Here is a 25212-nt window from a genome sequence, read left to right as displayed (position 1 = left end):
GGATATGAGCTATGAAGTAAGGGGTTGTGTGCGGGGGTGGAGTAGGACAGATGAAATAGTTTGCTACTGATCATGTAGAGAAGGTGTTAAGTGGCAGACAGGCTTTCTAGAAAAGACTGCTAAATGTTATTCAGCTATTGGACTAAGTTCATCATGAAGTGTAGACAAAACAAAACACACCCATTCACATATGTGCAACTCACAAACGGCCACTGTCATCTCTGGATGCTAAGCCCTGACTGCATAGAGTGAGCAGTGATGTTTGCTGAAATGGATGGGAGGGAGGGAGGGGGGTACAGAAGTGACTTGGGGTGGGGGGGATATGCTAGTGCTGCCTGTGGATGCATGCAAGGGCTTGGTGGGGATGGGATAGTCAGCTACCAGGTGCAGCATCAGTAGGCTGTGCCAATTGGGGGGGGGGGGGGGGCGGGCGGCAAAGGTGAGAGGAGAGAATTAGAGATGGGGGAAGGACTGCAGGTGTGCTGGTGAGATAGAAAGCATATTTAGGGCTGGAGTGGGAGCAGGGAAGGGGAAAGACAGGTCGAGAACAGAGATTGGTAAAGTTTGATGTCATGGGAATGAAACATATGTTGCAGGGAGAGTTCTCATCTCCACAAATGAAAAATCCAGTGTTGTTGGGAATAATATAGAAGGCACAGGGTGTGAAACTGTCACAAGCAAATTTTCCTGCATGGCATGTTCAGTAGCTGGGTGGTCTAGCAGTCTCTTGGCCACAATTATTCCATCCCGTATTTTCTATGGGTTAAAATGAAATAGTTTTGTACTAGGCCCATTCAGTCACAGTGATTGTCCCAGTCCATCAATTGAAGAAATAAAAGATGGAAATGAAGAAATTAGTTATACAGTTTGAACTACTGACTCTGCTTCTGACGCACAGAAAAATTTCGGAATCTAGTCAAGTGTAATTTCAAAGAATTTTTATAATGCATTACGATAGTTGGATTGTGTACATCCCATTCTGTCCCACACCTACTTTTATATGTTTACCCAATACCAAATAATATTTCTATTATTTCATTTTACTGAAATTTTATTTACGCTTATACCATTTTATGGCCACTGAAAGAGAGTTCTGCTTCAATTAAAATTAAATTGAAGTGAAACCTTTTAAAATACTATGGATGTGTCCCATATGATCACATGCAATGACTACAGTCTATTTCTTGTAAACCATGGGCTTACCTATTATCCTTTGTGCTAAATCATTTTTCTAACGTTACACATATTTCGCAGTGACACTTAAATCATCTGGAAATAATTTTTTAATGAGCATACAAAATAGAATATTTTTAGTGATAAAAGTTCTTAGCAAATTGCACTGATTTGATATAATCAAATCAGATTTTCAGATGTTGCCAGTTTGAGCAACACTTAAGAAAAGTGGGAGAAATTTTGTAGGATTATGTGTGTAGTTAAAACTACATTATTGGTGATGTAGTAGGAAAGGTCTATTTCTTACAATTCTTGATATATAAACAGGTTTTCAAATTTTCATTTGTTCTACTGTTCCAAATTTCCCCTCAGCTTCCTTTAGTGCATGCTCTATGTGCAGATTAACATGGGAGGGGTGGATGCTGTAGCTGTCTTACTCCCATCTTAATTACTGGTTCCTGTTCATGTTCTTCAACTCTTAGAATTACTGTCTGTTTTTTGTACAAGTTGTAAATAACCTATCACTCACTGTATTTACCTTTGATAACTTCAGAGGTGCAAAGAATGTTTTTCATTCGACATTGTCAGAAGCTTTTCCTGAATCTGCAAATTCTGAATGTGGGTTTGACAATCACATAAGTGTAAACAGAGAAAGAAGGAACTAAGCCTTTCGATGCTGTAACAGTGACAGCATTTCAACTTGTGGTATTGTAATCAGTCAATACCACACAGGAGGCAATCATTCAAGGCTCAGAAGTTGGCACTAGTGCTTCCCTGATTGTGTGACAGTGGCAGTGGTAGTGACTGATTCCACCCAATCATTAGCTGCACAAGTTCCATGCCATCTGAGCAGAAACGTCACAGGTGCCATGGATCACAAGGATAAAGTGACCTCCTGGTGGTAGCTCAGCCAGTTCGACCCCAGACGAGTTCATGTGAATTCTTACCCAGTGCTTACGGAGTTCTAATTGAGTAGTGTAGCTACAGCATAGAGTAGTCTAGTATCGTCTTAGTGCAAACCTAAAATTTTTCTCCATGGAAGTCGTAACTCGAAACTAACCTCAAGACTTATGTTTATTGTGAACGGTTAAAGTGTTTAATGAGGAGTCAGTGTACAGTGTACACAAGTTGGGTATAATAATAACAACAACAACAATAATATATAATATAAGGTGTACAACTTTGCTTCTGCCATTTACTGATAGGTGGTGACAACGGTAAGTAGCGGTCGAAAGAAACAGATCATTGATGTCAGGCAGTTAGCTTGGACCTCAGTCAGCATAACCTCATTTAAACATTAGTTGATTTGTGTCTACATCATAAAGTTGTTCTTGATTGAAAATGTCAGTTTACGAGCCTAATTCTCGTCATTTGCAGGAGGTGTTACTGTTTTGTTTCAATATGAAGAAAACAGCGGTTGAGTCTTATCTAGTGCTCTCAAGTATGTATGGTAAAGATGCTATTAGTGAAAGAACGTTTCGTGAGTGGTTTAGATGCTTCAAGAAGTAATGTCGTAGACTGGCTTAGTGGCGGAAGAGAGAATGTTTTCTAAGATGCAGAATTGGAGACATTGCTGAGTGAAGACTCATGTCAAACTCTAGAAGAATTGGCACGATTAGTGGGAGTGACACAGCAAGCCCTTTCAAAACGTCTCAAGGCTATGGGCATGATTCAGAAAGTAGGAACTTGGGTCCCGTGTGAGCTGAAACCAAGAGACATTGAACAGTGTTTGTGAACAGTTGCTTCAGAGGCAAAAATGGAAGGGATTTCTGCATCGCATTGGGACTGGGGAGGAAAAATGGGTTTATTACGATAACCCTAAACGCAAAAAATCATGGGGATATCCTGGCCATGCTTCCACAATGATGGCCAAACTGATATTCACGGCTCCAAGATCATGCTCTGCATTTGGTGGGACCAGCTCAGCATCACATACTATGAGGTGCTAAAACCAATTGAAACAATCACAGGTGCTCGTTATCAAATGCAATTAATGCGTTTGAGCAGAGCATTAAAAGGCAAATGGCCATAATACAGCGAGAGGCATGATAAAGTGATTTTGCAGCATGACAACGCTCGATCCCACATCGCAAAAGAGGTCAAAACGTACTTGGAAACGTTAAAATGGGAAGTCCTACCACTACCGCCGTATTCTCCAGACATTGCTCCCTCTGACTATCACCTGTTTGATCAATGGCGCATGGCGTGGCTGACCAACAGTTCCGATCTCATGAAGTCACAAATTGGATCGATTTGTGGATTGCTTCAAAAGATGAACAATTTTTGTGACACGGGATTCGTACACTGCCCAAAAGATGGGAGAAAGTAGTGGCCAGCGATGGAAAATACTTTGAATGATACATGTGTAACCAATTTGTTTCATTAAAGCCTCGAATGTTGGGGGAAAAACGGCGGAAGCAAAGTTGTACACCTTGTAATAATAATAATAATAATTATTATTATTTTTCTACTCTCACTTGTGTTCTCTCAGTTCTTTTGATTTGTGCCTCAGAACCCATGCACCGTCTGGGTGGGACATTGTACTTTTGGCAGTGAGACCTCACAATTGGTAACTGTTTACACAATCCTTATAAAAGCCAAGACATTAGCAGATTCATTACAAAATTCCAAATACGCAACAATACAAAGCTACACAAAGAAGAACTATTCTCTTTGCTGGTTCGAGTGTAGTCATTTGACAGATAAGTAGGCTACTTGCACTTAATTGTACCTCACAGAGTTATGGTATCAGATGATTACATTATTTGAACTTTTTTTTATCTTTTTAATGGGAATAGTTTTAAGGAAAAATATGTAGAACTGCTTAACTACAATTTTTATCTGACATTGTTAGTAAAAATCTTAACTCAACACAGTACTGAAAATCATCAAAGATTCTCAGCAGCAACATGGTTTACGTCATGGTGATTATCAAAGATATAGGTAAGTGTTGTATCCATTTACCTTTCACTTCCTCATTCTCAATATTGTGGCAGTATTGTGCAATGCCAAGAACAGCATTATATTATTGTGCAGTATCTATGCCCTGACATGCAAATTAGAACATTGCCTTCTTGGGAACATGTCAGTGATCAGTCTTGTGCAACAGTGATTGAGTTGCTTGTTCGGTTAAATATAAGCAGGAGGAGCAAAAACGACTGAGAGGCCTTCTGCGATTATTTCAGTGCATGGGGGGCCCTTCCTTGTAATTTATTATGTACATGTGCTGTTTTCTATCTATTTCAGCACTGTGTCTATGTTGCAACTGCAGTAAAACAATTATGCTGGCTGAAAACTTGCAAGACACTGTGTATGAACTATGACAACTTTTGGTATTGGCAGACTGCAGAGTCTATTGAAGACTGCACAGCTTTAAACACATTGATGTTCATTCATTATATTGCACAGTATATTGCGCTATGTAAGAGTAGTATTGCACAATGCAAGTCAGTTCCTGCTGAGACCAAGAGAAATTCAACTAGCTCCAAATTAATTATTGTGAATAACTGAAAATGATAAATGCCAAAAGATCAGAAAATGGGCTGGAAGATGTATATCATAGCACCATATGTAACATAAAATAAATGAAATTGATGATGGATCAGGATATGGCAGATACATTGTTGTCCACAATAACAGAGGAAACTGAAGATCATAGTGTCATGATAGTCAGCAGTAATGTTTATTTTTCTTGTAACAGTTCTCAGGATTGATAAATAAGATCATATCAGGTGCCCAGTGATCGTACATACTAATCATTGTGCAGCAGTTGTCTCAGTACACATATAACATCATGGAAGGTTTCACTCGCCAAAATTGCTTTCTTTCATTTGCAACAAAACTTACTGTAGAGAAATACTTAAAACAGCACATGTACAATACAAATTATGCAATTTTCTTGTTATTGATTTGTAATTAGATGTTCTTTGCCGGCCTCGGTGGCTGAGCGGTTCTAGGCGCTTCAGTCCGGAACTGCGCAACTGCTACGATTGCAGGTTCCATGTTCCATGTTAATTTAGGCAAGTATTTGACCCATTTCCAAAAAAAAAAAAAAAAAAAAAAAAAACACTATTTGATGCAGGACCTTAATATTTTTATTGTATGTTACATGATGCTAATAGAGTCAACTGTACTAAAATCTACTTTAGCCATTTTATAGTTTTTAAGAAATACTTTTTTAAATTTATTAACAACAAATATTAGGTCTTTTCTGCAGAAAATATTTTTTTGTGAACTTCCTAATGGGGGAATATTAATGAATGTAGTACCAGAGGTGGCTTTTTGTGTTATGCAGGGTCTCTGAAAATTTCATTCATTTATCTGTGATAGTTTCTGATATAATGGGGCATATGTACTGAAAATTTTAGTTTGCGGGAAACTGACTTTAAAGGAAAACTTTTGAAATTTGTTACTTACAGTTAATTAAAACTGTCCTGCTGCATGTGATGGCCCTTCTGTGGCCTCTAGCATGTCTTGTAGCTCCTTTTTCACCTTCCTGGATGTTTGTCTTGCTTTCTTGGCCGTATTAAATGCAGACCTGTTTGCATCGGCTATCCTCATTTTATCGCAGTGTTGCAGCCCAGTGATCATATTTTCACCAGAATTAATTCCCAGCTTTTTCAGTACCCAATGCTTTCCAATATTACCACAACTGAATCTAATAACAGCATCATGAGCTCCTAGTTTCATTGTATGCATGCCTACAAATACAGTTTTAGGAAGGCGGTTCCAAATTATGCTGTTGAAACATTCATTTGGGTTCTGTGTCTGCGCATGCAGACATTTCCTTACAACGCCAGGATGAGCCAAGTCTCTGAAAATAGGTTTAATTGCTGTAATAACAGCAGCAGGAAGAGAATGCTGGTGAGAATAAGATTCTCCAGTTGCCTGAGCCCTATTGTATTTGCACCACGAATTTTCTCCTGATGGAACCAATCCATGACATGGCTTATCATCGGTAGAGGACTCATGGAAGAATATGGCCCAAACATCTCTCTTCATTGCCTCCAGATTGTCTTTATTTCTCCTAATTGCCTGCTCATAGCATACCTGCAAGTTTTCTATAACAACTACTTGCAATCACACTTGAACAAAACTAACCACATGTTTGAAAGCGTGTTGTTTACAAACAGCAGAAACAAAAGAATACTGACCGTTACATTATAAGGATAGCCAGCACACTCAAAAAAAAACCTCCCTAACGTGCAATGTAAGGGATATAAAGATCTAAAATATATGCAGAAAAGTGGGTGAGAGAAAAGTGGGCGTGGCACATAAACACATGTGGTAGGAAAATGCTCTTTAAATGACCAAAACAAATTTTTTTTTTCAGCAAAATCCTTTTCAGAGTACTTAAATAAAACCTTAATCTATCAAAATTTGAGGAAAACTGAAAATCAATTTTTTTTCGACCTGAACCACGGTGTGGTCCCCTTAAGTAGTTCTAAGTTCTAGGGGACTGAAGACCTCCGATGTTAAGTCCCATAGTGCTCAGAGCCATTTGAACCATTTGTTGTTCTTGACCAACAAATGCTGCCATGAAAAAGCCTCTAATCCACTGAAATGTTCACAGAAAGCTTATCGGACTTGTTTCACCCATTCTGCATAATTTGTTCTTGTGTTTTGCAAGGCAAGCATCTCACTCGCAATACATATGAGTTCCACATTGGCAAGTACCAGTTGACACAATAATGTAATGTGGAGCATGTGAGGACCACATAAGACAAATTAGATTGTAATTCAATCACGTAGTACAGGAGGAATTTTTGATATGGTTACTACTGTGAAAACTTACCTGTACTTTTTAATCAATAGCTCATTTATAGAAGAATTTGTAGTGATAATTGGGTGTAAAATGTATTGAAAATGTGAGATATATATCAGACAGGATCATAATCTTAAACCTGAGATTCCAAAAAGAAACACTAAAAGTAATCCAGATTTATGCACCTCAAGTGGGATGTAGCGAAGAAGAGAAGATGGACTTTGAAAATCTGTTAGAAAACCATATAGAGAGTGCTAATATAGTGATGGGAGATTTTAATGCACAGGTAGGCAAAGACAGAAAGGGATTTGAGCAAGTATTGGGATGTTTTGGATATGGAGGTAGAAATGAAGAAGGGGAAAGACTCCTGGATTTGTGCCAGAGGAATGGAATGAAAATAGCAAACAGCTGGTTTATGAAGAGAGAAAGTCATGTTATCACCAGATACAGTTGGGATGGAAGAACGAAGAGTGTAATTGATTATATTCTAGTAGATAGGGAATGGGGAGAGAAAGTAACAAATGTGAAGGTAATTCCAAGTGTGAGTGCAGATGGAGACCATAGATTACTGGTGGGACAATGGAAAATGAATCAGTGTGTGAAAAATAGAAAACAGAAGAAAGTGATGAGGATAAGGGATTGGAAATTGAAGGAGAGTGAATGTGCTGAGAAGTACAGAGAATTAATAATACAAAAATTTCCAAAAGAAGTTTTCTGCGATGTAGAAAAAGAATGGAGTTTATTCAAAGACACTTTAGTCGAAGCAGCACAAAAAGTATGTGGCAGAACATCTGGAAAGGCAAAAATAACACAGACAAGTTGGTGGGATGATACCACAATCCAAGCAGTTAGAAGAAAAAATGGAGCATGGAGAAAATGGTGGAAAACTAAAAATGACGAAGACCATAAAAGATATATAGAGGAAAAGAAGAAGTGCAAAGAAATAGTGGAAACAGCAAAGAAAAAGGCATGGGAAGAGTTTACAAAAAAACTTGAAGAAGATGTGAAGAGCAATAAGAAAATGTTCTATAAAATGATGAAAAATAAAAGGAAGGCTTCTGAAGTACCAGTAAAGATGGAAACAGAGGACGGTACCATTATTGAAGATCCAGGGAATATAAAAGATCTCTGGAAAGAACACTGAGGAGCAGGTACATGAGGAAACAACAAATAATGGAGAAATTGAGAGAAGTTGGGAAGCAGAATTAGGACAAATTACACAGGAAGAAATGGAAAAAGCTGTGAAGAAGATGAATGGGGGGAAAGCCCCAGGACCTGATGAATTATCAGTGGACATGATAAGAGCAGCGGGTCCAGTGGGAATGCAGTGGCTGTATAGAGTACTATCAAGCGTGTGGAGAAATAGTAAAATACCTGGCGACTGGAGAACAGGAGACATTGTTCCCATCTTCAAGAAAGGCAATAAAAGACTTTGTAAAAACTACAGAGGAATAACCCTCATGAGTCATACAGCCAAGATTTTTGAAAGAATTTTACTAAATCGAATAAGTGAAAAGATAGAAAAGGAGCTGAGTGAAGAACAGCATGGGTTTAGGAAAGGAAGGAGCACAATCGACCTGATATTTTCTATCCGTCAACTGATGGAAAAAAGTTGGGATTATAACAAAAGGGTGATAATGGTTTTTATAGACATAGAAAAGGCATATGACTCAGTTGACAGGGAAAGACTCTGGGAAGAACTGAAGAAGATAGATATAGAAGATGGATACATTAATGTTATAAAGACAATGTACAGAGGACACAATTGTAGAATTAGAACACCATTGGGGAACTCTGAATACTTCGAAATAAGACAAGGACTTAAGCAAGGAAGTATTCTATCTCCTGCGCTTTTTAATGTTGTGATGGAGGGAATGAATAGGGCAGTTAAAGATATAGTAAAAGAAAAAGACAAAAAGATGATTTTTGCAGATGATATGGTAATATGGGGTGATAAAGAGGTAGATGTACAGTTACAGCTTGATGCATGGAAGGAAATAATGAAAAGGTATGGATTAAAAATAAATAAAGATAAGAGTGAAGTAATGGTATTTGGAAGAGAGAAAGGAATCAATGGAAATATTACCTTGAATGGAGAACCCCTCAAAGTGGTAGAAAGTTTCACTTATTTAGGGAGTGAAATATCTAGGGATGGAAGAATAACTAACGAAATAAATAGGAGGTTACAGAAGGGAGGCAATTTCTATCAAACAATAAAACATCTGATTTGGAATAATGAAATTTCAGAAGGAGCAAAACTCCTGATGTATAAGAATTATTACTTCCCTATTGTCACCTATGGTGGAGAAACATGGACAATGAAAGAAAGGGACTGGAGCAGACTGCAAGCAGGGGAAATGAAATTTCTCAGAGCAGTTAAGGGAAAAACAAGAATGGACAGAGTAAGGAATGTAGAGATTAGAAAGGACCTCAAACAAGAAAGTATGAGAGAAGAAATTGAAAGAAAGAGATTAAGATGGTATGGGCATGTTAAGAGGATGCATGGGCAGAGACTCCCCAAAATTGTGGAAGAACTAAAGATGGATGGGAAAAGACCTAGAGGGCGCCCAAGAACACGGTGGAAAATGGGAGTGAGAATATCTGTTGAAAGGAGAGGTGTGACCTGGCAGCAAGTGGAGGAAGAAAAGTGGTGGGAGGACCGAGCCAAATGGAGAGGACTCGTCAGCACCCAGACCCGGCAGTAGCTGGAGCGGGATTCGGATATAGATAGAATTGGGTGTAGGCTCTTCAGGACTGTAGTAGTTATGAGTGATGTAAATGAACCTAACTACAGAAATAATATGAAGACGGAGAATTATAGGAAGTGTGTCTCCAAGCCAGGATTTCATTTCCAGGGGTTTGTGCAAAATCACAGAATGCTGGGAGAAAACGGAAGGAGTGAAAACGGTCAAAGGTGAACTGACCACTAAAAATTGTTCCATTCAATTGTGGCAGGGTGCTACAGCAACCAGTCTCGAATTACTTCAGGATAAAAAGGGTTTGGTTGTGAAATTATCTAATATCATTGACATGATTCTCCCTTTTGGAGCGTCATCAGATTGTGTGAAAGTAACTAGATATGAAACAAATCCATCATAAAGCCATATAAAATGGAAAATAGATGCAACAGTAACTGAATATGTACTCCACCCATCATAAAAACATAAAATGCAAGGTGGGCCTTGAAAACTCCAGCTGACTCTGCCGTAGCAGTACAATATAGGGCAATGCTTACAAAATAAACACAGTATGAGGTGCACACAAATACTACTGTACTACCGCATTTACTTGTAAACATGTCCCTATTTTGTACTACTATGGCAGAGTCAGCTGGTGTGTTGGAGATCCATCTTGCATTTTACAGTTTTTCCAACAGATGGATTACATATCCAGTGACTGTTGCACCTAGTTTCCGTTTTATATGGCTTTTGGACATATGAGTTTTATATCCAGCTACTTTTACACACACTGATGATGCCCAAAAAGGGTGAAGTGTGTCATTGATATTAAATAATTTCGCAACCAAAACTGTTTTTATTCTGAAATGAATTGTCCATTGTTTATCTCACACGCACCAACTGAGGACACTGCAGAGGTTGTTAAAGATGGCTTTTATGAAGAACTAGATCAACTGTGGGATGAGTTCTCCACGTATGATACAAAATTAATCATAGGTGATTTTAATGCGAAGATAGGGAAGGAGGAAGCATTCTGGCCTACAATTGGGAAAGAAAGTTTGCATAACATTTCGAATGATAATGGCACAAGGGTGGTTAATTTTGCTGTTTCAAAAGACATGATTGTTGAGAGCACATACTTCAAAAGGAAGGACATTCATAAAGCATCTTGGGTCTTTCCAGCTGGACATACCTGAAACCAAATTGATCATGTTCTTGTAGATCGGAGATGGCACACTAGTATAGAAAATGTTAGGACTTTCAGGGGAGCAGACTGTGATTTTGATCATTTTCTTGTAGTTGCCAAAGTTCACCAACAGCTATCTACAGCAACATCAAGGTGTCACAATGCAGAACTTGTTAGGTTCGACACTGACAAGCTAAATGATGAAAACTTTAGAAGAAGGTACATGATAGAAATTTCAAATAGGTTTGATGCTCTCAGGACACACGAAGATCAAGACGAGGATGTAAATAAACAGTGGATCACTGTGAGGAATAATATCAAAGAGGCAGCAAAAGTCACAATAGGTACGATTAAGAAGAACAGGAGGAAACCGTGGTTTGATGAGGAATGCAAGAAATTGGTAGAGGAAAGGAGAAAAGTGCGATTAGATTGGGATAGAATGGGAGACAGAAAACGAGAGGAGTTCTTGAACTTGAGAAGGGAAGTTGGTCGTAGGCTACGGGCAAAGAAGAGGGATTATTTGAACAATCAAATTACAAAAATGGAAACAAACACTAAAACAAAAAACATTAGGGAACTTTACCTTGACATAAATGGGTATAGGAAGGGCTTCAAGGCTAGGACAAATGTACTTCGAGGTGATGCTGGGGGAATACTGACAGACCACAGTGCTATATTAAGTAAATGGAGGGCGTATTTTGAGAATCTATTAAATGTACACCAGGAAGCAGGAAATGAGCAGGCGTACAAAATACATACAGCAGAACCCCAGATACCTGAGCCAGCGTTAAAGGAAGTAAGAGATGCAATCAACAAATTGAAAAACCATAAAGCACCAGGATAGATTGCATAACTGTAGAATTAGTTAAAAATGGGGGACAGAAATTGCTGGAAGTAGTTCACAAAGTGATAACTAAAGTGTGGAACTCAGAGATGATACCTGAAGAGCGGCAGGAGTCGATTCTGATCCCAATTTTTAAGAAAGGTGACAAAATGGATTGTCGTAATTGTAGAGGGATATCGCTATTACCAGTATGTTCCAAAATTTTCTCGAATATTCTGCTAAGCAGGCTTACGCCATATGCAGATGAAATTGTGGGGGATTCGTACCAAGCCGGCTTTCGGAGGAACATATCAACTATAGACCAAATATTCACCCTGCGTCAAATTTTGGAAAAGAAATGGGAATACAATAAACCAGTTCATAATCCTTTCATAGATTTTACAAAAGCATATGATTCAGTATTGCAGTCAAAATTGTACAGAATTCTTTTGGAACTTGGAATACCAAAGAAGTATGTTAGACTTATAGAAGCGTGTTTGAAAAACACAAAATGTAGAGTACGCGTGGGGAAATTGGAGTCAGAAGAATTTGTAATAAAGAACACACTTAAACAGGGAGGGCCCTGTCTCCGCTACTTTTTAATTTAGTCCTAGAATATATTGTACGAATGGCAGCAGATAATTCAGAGGGTGTGGAGTTAAATGGAAATATTAAGATATTAGGGTATGCAGATGATCTAAACATCATTAGCAATAGGAAAGAATCTGTAACAGCTAATGTGAATGCATTAATCAAGGCTAGTGAAGATGTAGGTGTAAGGATGAGTGAAGACAAAACTAAATACCTGGTCACAACTAGAATGCCAACAGCAGTAGATCAGGAAATGTTAAGAGTTGGAGACATGCAGTTTGAAAAGTGAACACATTTAAGTATCTAGGCGTGGACATCACTTCGAGAAATGAGATAAATGAGATTGAATCCGAACTGAAGAAGAGATTACGGGCGGGAAATACGTGCTACTTCTCACTGAATAGATTACTTTCATCACGGATATTGTCTAGGAATTTAAAGATTAGAATATACAATACTATTATTTTGAGGAAAATTTTTGGAGCAAAAAGGGATGACATTAGCGGAGAGTGGCGAAAACTGCGTAACGAAGAGGTTCACAAACTCTATTCAAGCCCTGACATAATCAGTATTATTAAATCACATAGGCTGCGATGGGCGAGTCACGTAGCTCGAATGGGTGCAGAGTACTGGTAGTGCACCTAGAAGGAAAACGTCCTGTGGGGAGACAGAGGCGTAGATGGGAGGACAATGTGAAAGCTGATTTGAGGAGCCTAGGTATTGAAGGTGAATGGAAGGAAATAGCCCAAGACAGCGACAGATGGCGAAAATACATTGCTGCGGACTCTCGAGTCCGGTATGACCAGTGAGTAAGTGAGTATTGTTTATCTCAGTACCTTTGGAAGCAAGTAGTGCACAAATTAATTAGGACATGATGATAAACTTGAACTGTGTACATGTGAATGTAAAGTGACTCGTTCCACATCATTACAATCTGTCACGCAAAATGATCCATGGAACATGAAACTAGCAACTAACACTCTTACTATATGTATAATATATTTAGTAGCTTAGTGAATATTAATAACTAATATGTGCTCATTTTGCTTTAATGAGCTTCTGAACACATTGTGGCATAGATTCGATCAGGTTGGAGCAAATGTTTCGTAGATGTTCATCGCCATGAAACCACACTTTTACCGCATGTACTAACATGTGTTCTTTATTAATCAGTCCACTTTACCAAGACACGTTTTCACAATAATCCCCAAATTCTCAGTGCTATTTAAGTCGGGTGAATTACGAGGCCACTGAAGCACATTAATGTTATCTTCCATGAACGTCTTGACTGCTTTAGAAGTGTGACACAGGGCCAGATCATGTTGAAATGTTCGTTGACCATCTGCAAAGATCTGTAGGAATGGTACAATCCTGTGCCAAAGGATTTTCATGTATTTGCTTGAATTCATCGTGCCATCAACTGGAACTAGTGCCTCAGGGCCACTTGCAGTGAAGAAACCCCAAAACATTTTTTGGGAGTATATTTTAGAGTCTGTTCAAGATGATCAGATCTTGTGTCTCATGGGTACTTCGCCTGACAACCCTTGCTCTGTATTGTTGAGCAATAAAATGTGACTCATCACTGACGATTGCACATTTCCAATCAATGGAAGTACAAGGTGTACTTATTTCAGCCAATTCCAAACAGTTTTCCTTCATGGCAGGTGTTAACAGCTGCTTCTTTTGGCTTTTGTGCCTTCCACCTACAATCAAGAGACCTGCACATACTGCTGAGGGGTCTGTTTCAATCCAAGTAGCCAATAAATCTCTCTGAAGGTCCTTACTTGTCTTATGAGGATGAAATCTTCTGTTTCTAAATAGAGTTTTGTGTGTTCTTGGGGTGATCCAAATCTGCCTTTTCTTTATGGAGACAAGGAAACAGTTTCACTATATGTCCCAGTAAGTCTTGAAACACTAGTTTTTCCTAGACCAACAACAGAGGCAATGTCTCTTATAGTATAGATGTATGTTCATGAAGAGCACCTATTTTTGTCCGCTTCTTAGGTGAATGTGGTCATTTTAATGGAAACACAAAGTTTTCTTGTTGAAAACACACAAATAACAATACACACTGTTGCTACATGTACAAGCAGTCAACTGAACTGAAGGGGACCTACAGTTGTTCATAGCCAAGTGGTTACAGCTAAACAGCTTTAGTTACCCGTAAAATGCAAACTTGTCTCAAGTAATATGCAAACGACTGTATACATATAGAGCATAAAATGTACCAAATTGGTTTTTTGGCGTAATATAATCCACATTTTGAGAAGGTGGTTGATGAATCAGAGAAAATGGTTGCTAATGAGAGAGCAAAATTTAGTAAAAAGAAATGAGAGTTTTTGAGTGATTGAGTCAGTAGATGATGGGCACAGACACTTACATAGTCTGTGAGTGATAGGCTACCTATGAATGTAATTCAACACAGTCAGTAAAAATAGAAATGACTTACACTAGCAAAATACAACAAAAGTACCAGCTTTCAGAATCAGAGGTACCATTATCTGGCAAGGAAGACAGGGAAATGGTTTTGTGGAAAATAAAAGAATTAAAGGATGAAGTATAAATTGTTCACCCTTAGAAGACCCTCAGTCTGGTGACTGGTCAGAATAGCTGTTTCAACTGAAGTCGGAAGACTGTATAACTTCGGGCTGACATCACATGTTTCCGTTCACTACCAATGGTAGCTTTGTATTGTGCACTGACATTGTTGTAGCCATCTTGTTTCCAAGTTAATGTTGTCATACGATTGTGATTATGTACAAGAGACATGCTTCCTAGTATTTGAAACTAATGAGATAATTCAGTTTATGAGTATAGGTGCACTGAGTACAGTGTCACCTTCTAGCCAAGAATGACTAGGATTGCTTCACTGAGAAAGCTGTTGATAATGTCAGACACCATTCGACTTTAACTGAAGCAGCTATTCCTGTCAGTCACAGCAGGAAGTATTATTGGAGTGACCATTTTGTAGGAACCATGCTGAATGAATCAATGAAGATAATTAGGACAGTATGATATAGAAATTGACAACGAAAATGTACCAGCCAATGAGATCAAGAAAATCTGATAAGTTACTAATGTCCAAGAGGATGTTTAAAGACTTTAGGCCTCGTCAGATGTAGCCACTTAGTGGTGCCTTGTAGCAGTGCTACTGCTGGTGAATGCTGCAGTTATAAGAGTGGTTTCATATGTAGCCACAGCCACAGTTGCGCTGCTGGCTGTCTTGGCGGTCTGCTTTACTGTGAGTGGTGACTGCAAAAGGTGGCTCACTTATAACTGTACAAGGAACATTACAGTACCAGTAGCATTCAGACTGCACCACAATCTCATCACTATTTCAAACACACAAGCGCAGCACTGCCAGCACACGAGTTGTGGAACTCTTCGTTCCTACACAGTAGCTGCTGGAAAGTGGAAGTGGTTGGTTGTGCACTGTCCTAGACAATGGTGTTGGATGTGGTAAGATACAACAATACAGAATTTTTTGTCATTGTGATTGAAAAGTGGCCTGCCATATGGTTTCGGAACCTGACAATTGCAGCAAAAAGACTACAAAGAAGAATGCGTGGTAGTCCAACAGAGAGACATTACAAACAAATTTCACTGACGCAGTCACAACAGAAACAAATTTAGTTGATAGAAAAGTAACATTTATTTCCACCAAGTAACAGTCATATAGGAAGTACTGTAGTGACTAAAATACCTCACAAATTCAGCTCATGCAAAGTTGTAGTTCAAGCAAACAGCTGCACATTACTCCTGATTTCAAATTTTATGTACATTTAAATCACTTCCATGCCCCTTCATTCATGAAGTAATCAGCAGATGCTGTTCAGATGCATTTCGTAGCATTTACAGGAAGAGAGTTGACTACTTGCATTTCATCCTCTAGTCCAGTAACAGAAAATGTGTCCTCAAACGTATATCCATCTCTTTACCTGTTGAAGTTAGGCAGAAGGCAGCAAGTTTTCTACCGAAGTTTCTGCCAAATCTTGTTGAAAATTTAATGAAATATCCTCCACTTATTGCTTAGTATTTTACACAAAGTGAGCAGAGCTTGCAGTGCTACTAATGTGCCTTTGCAATGCCACTAACGTGCATTTGGAGTGTCGCTTACACTTGATAGCAGCGCCACGGAGATCAGCGGAAGAGCTGCTTGCAAACCACTTAGCATCGCTGCAAAGTGGCCCCGTGGGAAGCCACCCTTAGATATAAGGGGAGGACAAACTAAAACAAGAAACATAGGGGTACAAATATGATCAACAAAAGGGAAAATATAATTAAGAAGCAATTAATGGAGGGGGGAAAATCAGCAATGAAAGAAATCACAAAGTTGAAAAGGTAGTGGATAATTAAAGATGGAAATATGGAAAGGTAATAATGGAAACATTTGGTAGGAAGGGACAAATGGAAATTATAGATGAAATCGGGAAATTAGAATGAGTTACGACATGTACGTTGTTAGGCCCACACATATACGAGGGATGGTCTGAAAGTAAGTTGTATTATTGTTTTTGAAAGAGATGATTGTAGACGAGGTGACACAAATGCCATATGAATACACATACACTGCTGTTTCAGTGACAGAAGGGGCATCAGCAGAGGAGGGAGGATGCATGCACAGAGCACCGAGGAAGAGAGAGTAGCAGCAGACTGGGCGCCCGAGATTATTCGAATACACATCACAGATGCTGAAGTATTGACATGCTAGTTGCTGAACAGACTCTAAAGCAAAAGACATTCTTAGTAATAACAGCCAAACAACCTTTTGTTGAAACCTGTGAAAAGATATTATTGGCAAGTGCTGGAGTGTGTTGATTTCTCATGAGTTCATAATTTTTTTTTTTTTTTTTTTTTTTTTTTTTTTTTAAAAAAAGTTGGCAGTGTAATTTTCTGGAAAAACAGGCAACAGCAATATTAATTTTAGATGCCTTCGTCTTTTGCCATTAGTGCATAAATAACTCTTATTGGTACTTAATCTGTATGTCTGCAGTAATTCTCATTCTTTGTACCCACAGGTGCTACTGTTCTCGTCGCATCAGGCGGTTGAGGAAAGTACTCAAGGTTACACAAGGAGATAAGCGCCACTTCAAGAGAAAAGATGTTACAGAAACAATGGTGAAAGATGAGAAGTAGGTACTACTGAAGAATCGTATTTGAGATAGTTTTTAAACTAAGTTAGATTTGTTGTTTCACAGCAGCTGTATTATGTTTCAGTCACTTCCATCAGTTCTCAAAACTACTGCCTGCTGAAGCACAGACCAGTGGTTCTGTAAATTGTACATTTTTACAACTTCATGCAGCCTTAAATTGTTTTAGATGTAGGGATGATCATGTGAGCTTGAAAACTTTGTACAAGAAAATGCCAATAGAGATGGAGCTAAAGGGTCTAGACAAGATTGCAGAATGATGAGAGCCATGCTTTGCTTATTAATTATATCACAATTGAATCATGTAACAAGAAATCTAGTTTTTGATAAATCTAGCCACTATCTACAAGGATCAGCCTACTTTCCCACCGACATAGTGAATTTCTCTTATCCACCTAACATTGAAGTATTGCATTATGTTGTACCCATTTGGAATCTATCATGAATGGGTTATTTTAATGCCAGTGGCCCTCTTGTAACATCCCTTGTACATCTCCTCTCCTTTCACTTCACTCAGCTGCAACTATCACCTGCCTCATAAAAGCAGGTCCTTATTTGAAACTGGCATTTCATTTGCCAACCATTCTAAGATCACTATTTGCTTGTCTCTCATGGGTTCAGCAGACTCTTCTGCTAATTGCAAATTACAACTGCAACTTCCAAGGAGCAGTTGGACAGTGTAGCAATTTAACAAACTGTTAGTATTAACAGCTTTGGTAACTACATTGGTGTTAAAAGCATTTGAGCTGCCGCTTTCAAATTGACTCCTTTGAACTGGATGATGTCTCTGTAGCTTATTCATTCATCCCTGTATGTGCCATCATGAAGGAGAACCTTCAGGGATATGGAAAGAATCAAGGTATACATTAACATGAGACAAAGGTATCATTTAATGAATATCTTAATTTTACTCAACTAAAATTGTATTTTCCAAAGGAAATATTTCTTTGTATATTAATACTGAGCCCTATTTATAGTATGTTGTTACTTATTTTCTAGCAGTATGGCGAACACTGGTACTTATCATTTATCTAACAGAATGTTTCAAGCCTTGAATCTAAATATTCGGATTATTTGTAGAAGGGTGGTTAATGAGGTATTTTTTAAATTTTCTTTTGAATAGGTAAGGGTTTCCATTCTCTTCGTTTATTTTAGATGGAAGCGTGTTGAATGTCTTCCCACCAGAGTACATAACTTCATTCTGAACCTTAATCAAGGAGGCAAAGTCTGCATGAAAAGTATTATATGTCTTGTGTTATAGTTTTATAAATCACAGTGAAGCAGAAGCTGGTTTTTATTGTCAGCAACATAAACCATTAATTCTTTGAATTCCATCAATATGAAAAAATATTATTTTAAAATTTTTCACAAAATTAACCTTGGTTGTCATAGCAAGCAACAAATTCTGAAAGAAACTGATAAAAAGTAAACAATCTGTTGTTTTAAAGTGGCAGGTTCATTTTGGAACCACTGGGTCATACAATTTTCAACCACCCATCATTTCGTGTGATATATTTGAAAGCAATTTCCCATTTTTCGTAAACGCAATCCCACATCTCGAACTGACATGAACTCATAATGCCTAAAACAAATTATAGTCCTACTTAACAAGCAAAAATGGACCTAACATTTAAAAAATTTGTACCAAAAGTACGTACTATCCCAGTGGTTTCATTTTGAAACTAGTCACAAAGTTTCCTACAGTCATGTTGCACAATCTCCACACTAATTGTTACTTTGAATGTGTAAATGACCACTACAATGTACTACATTTATAGAGGTACCTCATTGTACCACTAGATGTCTGTCTTGCGATAGCATCAGCAGTTTCATGCAAAATGCACTGATACGTCAAAACAAAATTAATAAAATTGTGGTTTGAGGCAGAAACCACTGCTACTCTAAGCGTTAAGGAGGAAATGTATTGACAAGTGAGTGTACGTATTCTGCAAGATGTTTGGTTATGTACTTTAGTGTTCATACAGCATGTTTCTGTTGAACAAACAGCTTTTTCACTTTAGTTGCATTACCTCACAAGATAATTTCATAATTCAAAATAGAGTAAAAGTGTGAAAAATAAGCCAACATTCTTATCTGCAAATGAACACAATGAGAGATGCTTCTAAAACCATTGGCACGTGGGACAAGTTAGTTATGGTAGATGTGGCACTGTACGAGTTTTCTGATGTCACTTTTTGCTATTTCTCTTTGAGTAGCCATTTTTTCACTTGAAACACAAAATAAGTTCTGGCTCCAGCTTCCACAGACAGTGGTTCAGTGGTTGTGTGTGTTTGAGTTGCATTTGCATGAGTGGTGTTGTCCAATTTCGACAAAGGCCTTGTTGGCTGAAAGCTAATTGTGTGACAGTCTTTTTGGTGTCCCTTTCTGCGACTCAGCATCTCCACTATATAGTGAGTAGCAACTACCCTTCTCATTATCTTGTTATATTCCATCCTGAATTTTCCATTCTTTGACAAAATAAGTTCTGTGGTATTTTGACAAAAAAGTAGAACCAACAGGAAGCAAGAATGCTCCCTACGTCACAGCCAGAAAGCAAGACTGTACGTGTCATGTTCAGTAGAAGCTTATATTTGGTGGGTTTTATGTTATACGTTAGACCCTATGATTAGATGCTATTTCTGAGCACCAGCACATTGAATGGCTCGAGAACAAAAAAGTATTGGTACAATATGTTGTAATAAAATGACTGGAAATGTCATATTGATGGTTAAAGAATTTCATATTAAAGTATTTTTGTATTATAGCTCACATGTTATGAGAGTAAGCTGTTTTAAGATAACGTCCCATGAAAAGGTGCCACTCTTGTTACATTTGTTATAATTACATTTGAGCAAGTAAAGCCTTTAGAAGACTGTAACATAAAATGAGAGGCCAATAGCAGCTGAGTTTCAGCATAGCGTAGTTGATTGGAGTGTCATGATCCAGAAACGAGGTGGATTGAAAGAGGGTTCACATCCCACTTTATCCCAACTTTTTTTCCCCACCCATGCATTTCCTAAAAGGTTGTGACTGTTTCCTATGAAATTAATAGAAATAATTTCTGTAATATATGATGCTATAAACGCACCCTAAGCCAGGAGTAAGTTTGTTCGATTTGGTGGACTTCTATAAGCTAATGTCCTTCCTGATTGAACGTGCAGTGGACATGCATGTTTGATTTTTGTGTTATTATGTTTTTATGTATATTGAAGTTTTTATTTATGTATAGCAAAGGCAGAACAACATGACTAGGATACAGTCAAGAAACTAAATGAACATTTTAATAGAGCTATCATAGGAATTCTACACGTTTTCATGAACAGACTGTGTAGTTGGCAAGCCATATAAAGCAAACAGCTGCCACTGGAGAGTGCTGAGAGAACAAAATCACATTAACCAGCTTGTCTCTTGTGCCAATGGCACTGTCTCGTGATGTCGGATAACCTGGGGTGTCAACGTTAGCTGCCTTGTCCAGTATGATGATGTTATAAGGGTATAATGCACTGAACTGAGCTTCTTGATTAATTAACCTATGTGTTGAATCCATTTTAATTTGTTATCCAGCTGTAACCCAAGGAATTTTACACACTGTGCTTCATTCTGTGATGGACAATTGATATCTACTTCTGGTGCTAAAGGATCACTATTGCCTGTTTGCAATTGCATAACATGATTCTTTGTGAGTTTAAGACTTAAAACAGTCAACTTTGAACCACTTGTAGGTCTGTTCAGTTGTTATCTTAGCTGTGTCTGCTTGGAACAAATTTGAACCCTCAATTAGTATGCTTGTGTAATCAGCAAGATCATTTATGTCAGTGCTAATCCCTGCAGCACTCCACATGTCATGTCATTCTCATGTCATTCTCATGTCATTCTCATGTTATTTTTGTGCTTGAGATAGTCTGTTAATGAGACTCCCTGCTTTTTTTTTTTTTTTTTTGCGGATGTAGTATCCCATCCATACAAGAAGGATGCCATAATAATTTAGTTTGCAAGTAGAATTTTGTGATCCACACAATCAAAGGCTTTATAAATGTCACAGAATATACCAACTGAATAATTTTTTCTTGTTTAGCTGTACTAGCACTTCACATGTGAAGTAGTGTATCGCTTTTTCTGCAGAGAATTGTTTACAAAAGTTCAACTGAGGGGTGATTAACAAGTTCTGCTCTGTTAAATGAGGCAGTATTATGTCATAGGCCGATTTCCCAAACACTTGTGAGCGATATAAATTTGTAATTAGAGTTGGTTTTATTATTTACAGTGTTGTTGTAGATGGGTGTTACTACAGAGTATTTTAAGTGTGTCAGCTAATATGCCCAGAGTCATTGTCTGATTTTGAAGGTAGCTGGAGGGGAGTCTTAATAAGTCAGCTCAAAATTTTAATATTTTGCTAGAAACACCGTTATACACAGCAGGTTTAATACTTTTTAGTTTTATTTATTTATTTACACTGTAGTTCTATAGGACCAAATTGAGAAGCCAGTCTCCATGGTCATGGTACAAGTAAGCACGGAAAATCTATAATTTTTGTGTTATAACGTATTAAAGCTTAGGAAGCAAAATGGATGCCTCTGAATCATTTATTACAGGTTGTTGTTACAGAACACCAGAAATCAGTAGATAACATTAATCATTTAAATCAAAAGACTATACCGTAACATCACCTTACTGCAGAACACACATTAAAGGTGGTGGTGTTGCGAATTACGTGAGAAAAAGTAATTTCATAATTTCCTTTCCAGTTGGCACATGGCTTGCATAAGTTCGAATTATGCAAATCGTGTCACTTCGAGTAAATAAATACATAGTACAGCACTTGTACTTGAAGTAAGTTCATAACGATCACAGAAAGAGTGCTTTGGGTGTACAAGTTTTGTTGTAAATAGTTCAAAATTGCAATTCTCAGATTCGTATTTCACACTGTTCCTTTCTTTGTTATAAGAATATATAGATTCTCTCCAGAAATTTTGATGTTTTCATGAAGTCGCTTATGGAGTTTTCAGTAAACTGTCAGGTTGTAAAAGTGTAAATCTCATCGTACTTGCAAATCTGAACATTAACACTTTACATGACTGTCAAGAAAGCATCTGTTTCACAGATTGTATTCTATCTTGTGTGGTAAGATCTACTTGGACTAGTAGTCTCTAGAATAGTTAGCACTTAAAGCAGTTCAATAGCTCATGTTATAACAAATTATGACCACTTCATCTCTTGGACATCATAAACGGTCACCTCTCAGATCAGCACATAAAATAAGGGAAAGGCAACCACTCACCTAAAGCAGATCATCAGTATGTGGAGCACAGAAACTACAACAGAAAACAGGATTCACACTAGCTTTTCAGTACTAGCTCTGTTTCTAACTGGAGTACTACACATATTCACACACACAACCACACAGACACCCAAACATACACTCCTTTGGCCACAGTGAACAGTCTCTTGGCTGTGGCATCAGGAGTATGCATTTGGGTGTCTGTGTGTGTTTAGTTTAGCTAGAAAAGGAGCTAGTGCTCCAAAGCTAGTGTGAATGTTGTTACTGTTATGTGTTTCTGTGTTCCGTGCATTTATCTGCTGCAGATTAGTGGTTGCCTTCCTCTTATTTTACATACTCCTCCATCCAGGAATTTCCATTATTATATACCTCTAGGATCATTTAGGTCAGGCACTACTAAAATTTAACAAATTTTGACAATGAAAAATATGAGTATGAGAAGATCATCTCCAAACAACATGGCTATACTGAGACATAGTATAAATAAGAAATCTTCTGAATAGGTAATTACTATCACTGAGATCAACAATAAATATAACATGTTCTTAGAAGTTTTGACTGGGCTTATAAATAGAACCATCCGATTAAAAGAGTGAATGCAGGAAGAACATGGATACAGGAACCTTCGGTATAACAGTTGTAAATTGTAGCAGCTGTGTTGGGAAAGTACCAGAGCTCCAAGTGCTAATAGAAAGCACTGATGCTCAAATTTTTATAGGCACTGAAAGCTGGAGATAAGTTCAGCCGACATTTTTGCAAAGAACCTAATGGTGTTCCGAAAGGATAGGCTAAACACAGTTGGTGGTAGCATGTTTGTTGCTGTTAGAATTAGGTTATCCTGTCGTAAAATTGAAGTAGATAGTCCTTGCAAGTTATTATGGGCAGAGGTCATTCTTGGCAACCAGAATAAAATAATAACTGGATCCTTTTACTGACCTCACAACTCAGATGATACAGTTGCTGTAGGGTTCAAAGATAACTTGAGTTTGATTTCAAACATATACCCAACTCGAACAATCATAGTTGGTGGTGACTTTGTTTTACCCTCAATATGTCGGCAAAAATACATGTTTAAATCTGGAGGCACACATAAAACATCATCTGAAATTATGCTAAATGCATTCTGTGAAAATTATTTCAAGCAGTTAGTTCATGAGCCCACTTGAATGTTAAATGGTTATGAAAACATACTTGACCTGTTAGCAACAAATAGTCCTGAGCTAATAACGAGCATCAAAATGGATACAGGGATTAGTGAACACAGGGTTGCTGTAGTGAGATTGAATATTGTAACCCCCAAAGCCTCCAAAAATAAACAAAAAATATACCTATTCAAAAAAGCAGAAAAAAAATTCACTTGATGCCTTCTTGAGAGACAATCTACACTTCTTCCATATTAACAGTGTAACTGTAGACCAGGTGTGGCTTGAATTCAAAGAAATAGTATGGACAGCAATCAAGAGATTTATACCAAATCAATTAACAAACGACGGAGATGATTCTCCTTGGTACACAAAACTGGTCAGAACACTGTTGCAGAAACAACAAAAAAAGCATGTAAAATTTAAACAAATGCAAAACCAACAAGATCGATGATCTTTTACAGAAGCTCGAATTTTAGTGTGGATTTCAGTGTGAGATGCTTATAATAGTTTCCACAACAAAAGTTTTTCTCGAAACCTGGGATAGAAAATTCAGAGAGATTCTGGTCATATGTATAATATTCTAGTGGCAGGACACAATCAGTGCCTTCTCTGCATGATAGCAATGGAAATACTATCGATGACAGTGCTACCAAAGCAGAGTTACTAAACACAGCCATCTGAAATTCCTTCACCAAAGAAGATGAAGTAAGTACTCCAGAATTCGAATCAAGAACAGTTGCCACCATGAGCAACTTAGAAGTAGATGTCCTCGGAGTAGTGAAGCCACTTAAATCACTTAATAAAAGCAAGTCATCTGTTCCAGACGACTGTATACCAATTACGTTCTTTTCAGAGTATGCTGATGCAATAGCACCATACTTAACTATCATATGCAACTGCTTGCTTGATGAAAGATCCATACCCAAAGACTGGAAAGCTGCGCAGGTCACACCAATACTCAAGAAAGGTAGTAGGAGTAATCCACTAAATTACAGGTCCATATCATTAATGTCGATATGCAGCAGGATTTTGGAACATATATTGTGTTCGGACATTATGAATTACCTCGAAAAGAATGATCCATTGAAAAACATCATTCTTGTGAAACACAATTAGCTCTTTACTCACACAAAGTGTTGAGTGCTATTGACAAGTGATTTCAAATTGATTCCATATTTCTAGATTTCCAGAAGGCTTCTGACACTGTACCCCATAAGCAGCTTATAGTGAAATTGCGTGCTTGTTGAACATTGTCTTAGTTATGTTAGTGGATTTGTGATTTCCTGTCAGAGGGGCCACAGTTCGCAGTCATTCGCCAAGGTAGTGTTATAGGTCCTCAGCTGTTCCTCATCTATATAAATGATTTTGGAGACAATCTGAGCAGCCATCTTAGATTGTTTGCAGATGATGCTGTCGTTTATCAT

At 37.9% G+C, this 25212-nt stretch overlaps 1 protein-coding gene across 1 annotated transcript in view; it reads left to right on the top strand.

The window, feature by feature from the left end:
• The window catches only part of LOC126162813 (signal recognition particle subunit SRP68), an 85974-nt gene that overhangs the window by 3357 nt on the left and 57405 nt on the right, over positions 1-25212 (top strand). The window contains exons 2-3 of the mRNA XM_049919558.1: positions 4050-4116; positions 17234-17347. Coding sequence (XP_049775515.1) covers positions 4050-4116; positions 17234-17347 — 181 coding nt within the window. The remainder of the gene's footprint in view (positions 1-4049; positions 4117-17233; positions 17348-25212) is intronic.

The sequence above is a fragment of the Schistocerca cancellata genome, chromosome 2 (genome assembly GCF_023864275.1).
Source record: "Schistocerca cancellata isolate TAMUIC-IGC-003103 chromosome 2, iqSchCanc2.1, whole genome shotgun sequence".
In the NCBI taxonomy this organism is placed as follows: domain Eukaryota; kingdom Metazoa; phylum Arthropoda; class Insecta; order Orthoptera; family Acrididae; genus Schistocerca; species Schistocerca cancellata.
The sequence above is the reverse complement of the archived record's forward strand: the minus strand, read 5'-3'. Positions and strand labels throughout refer to the sequence as shown.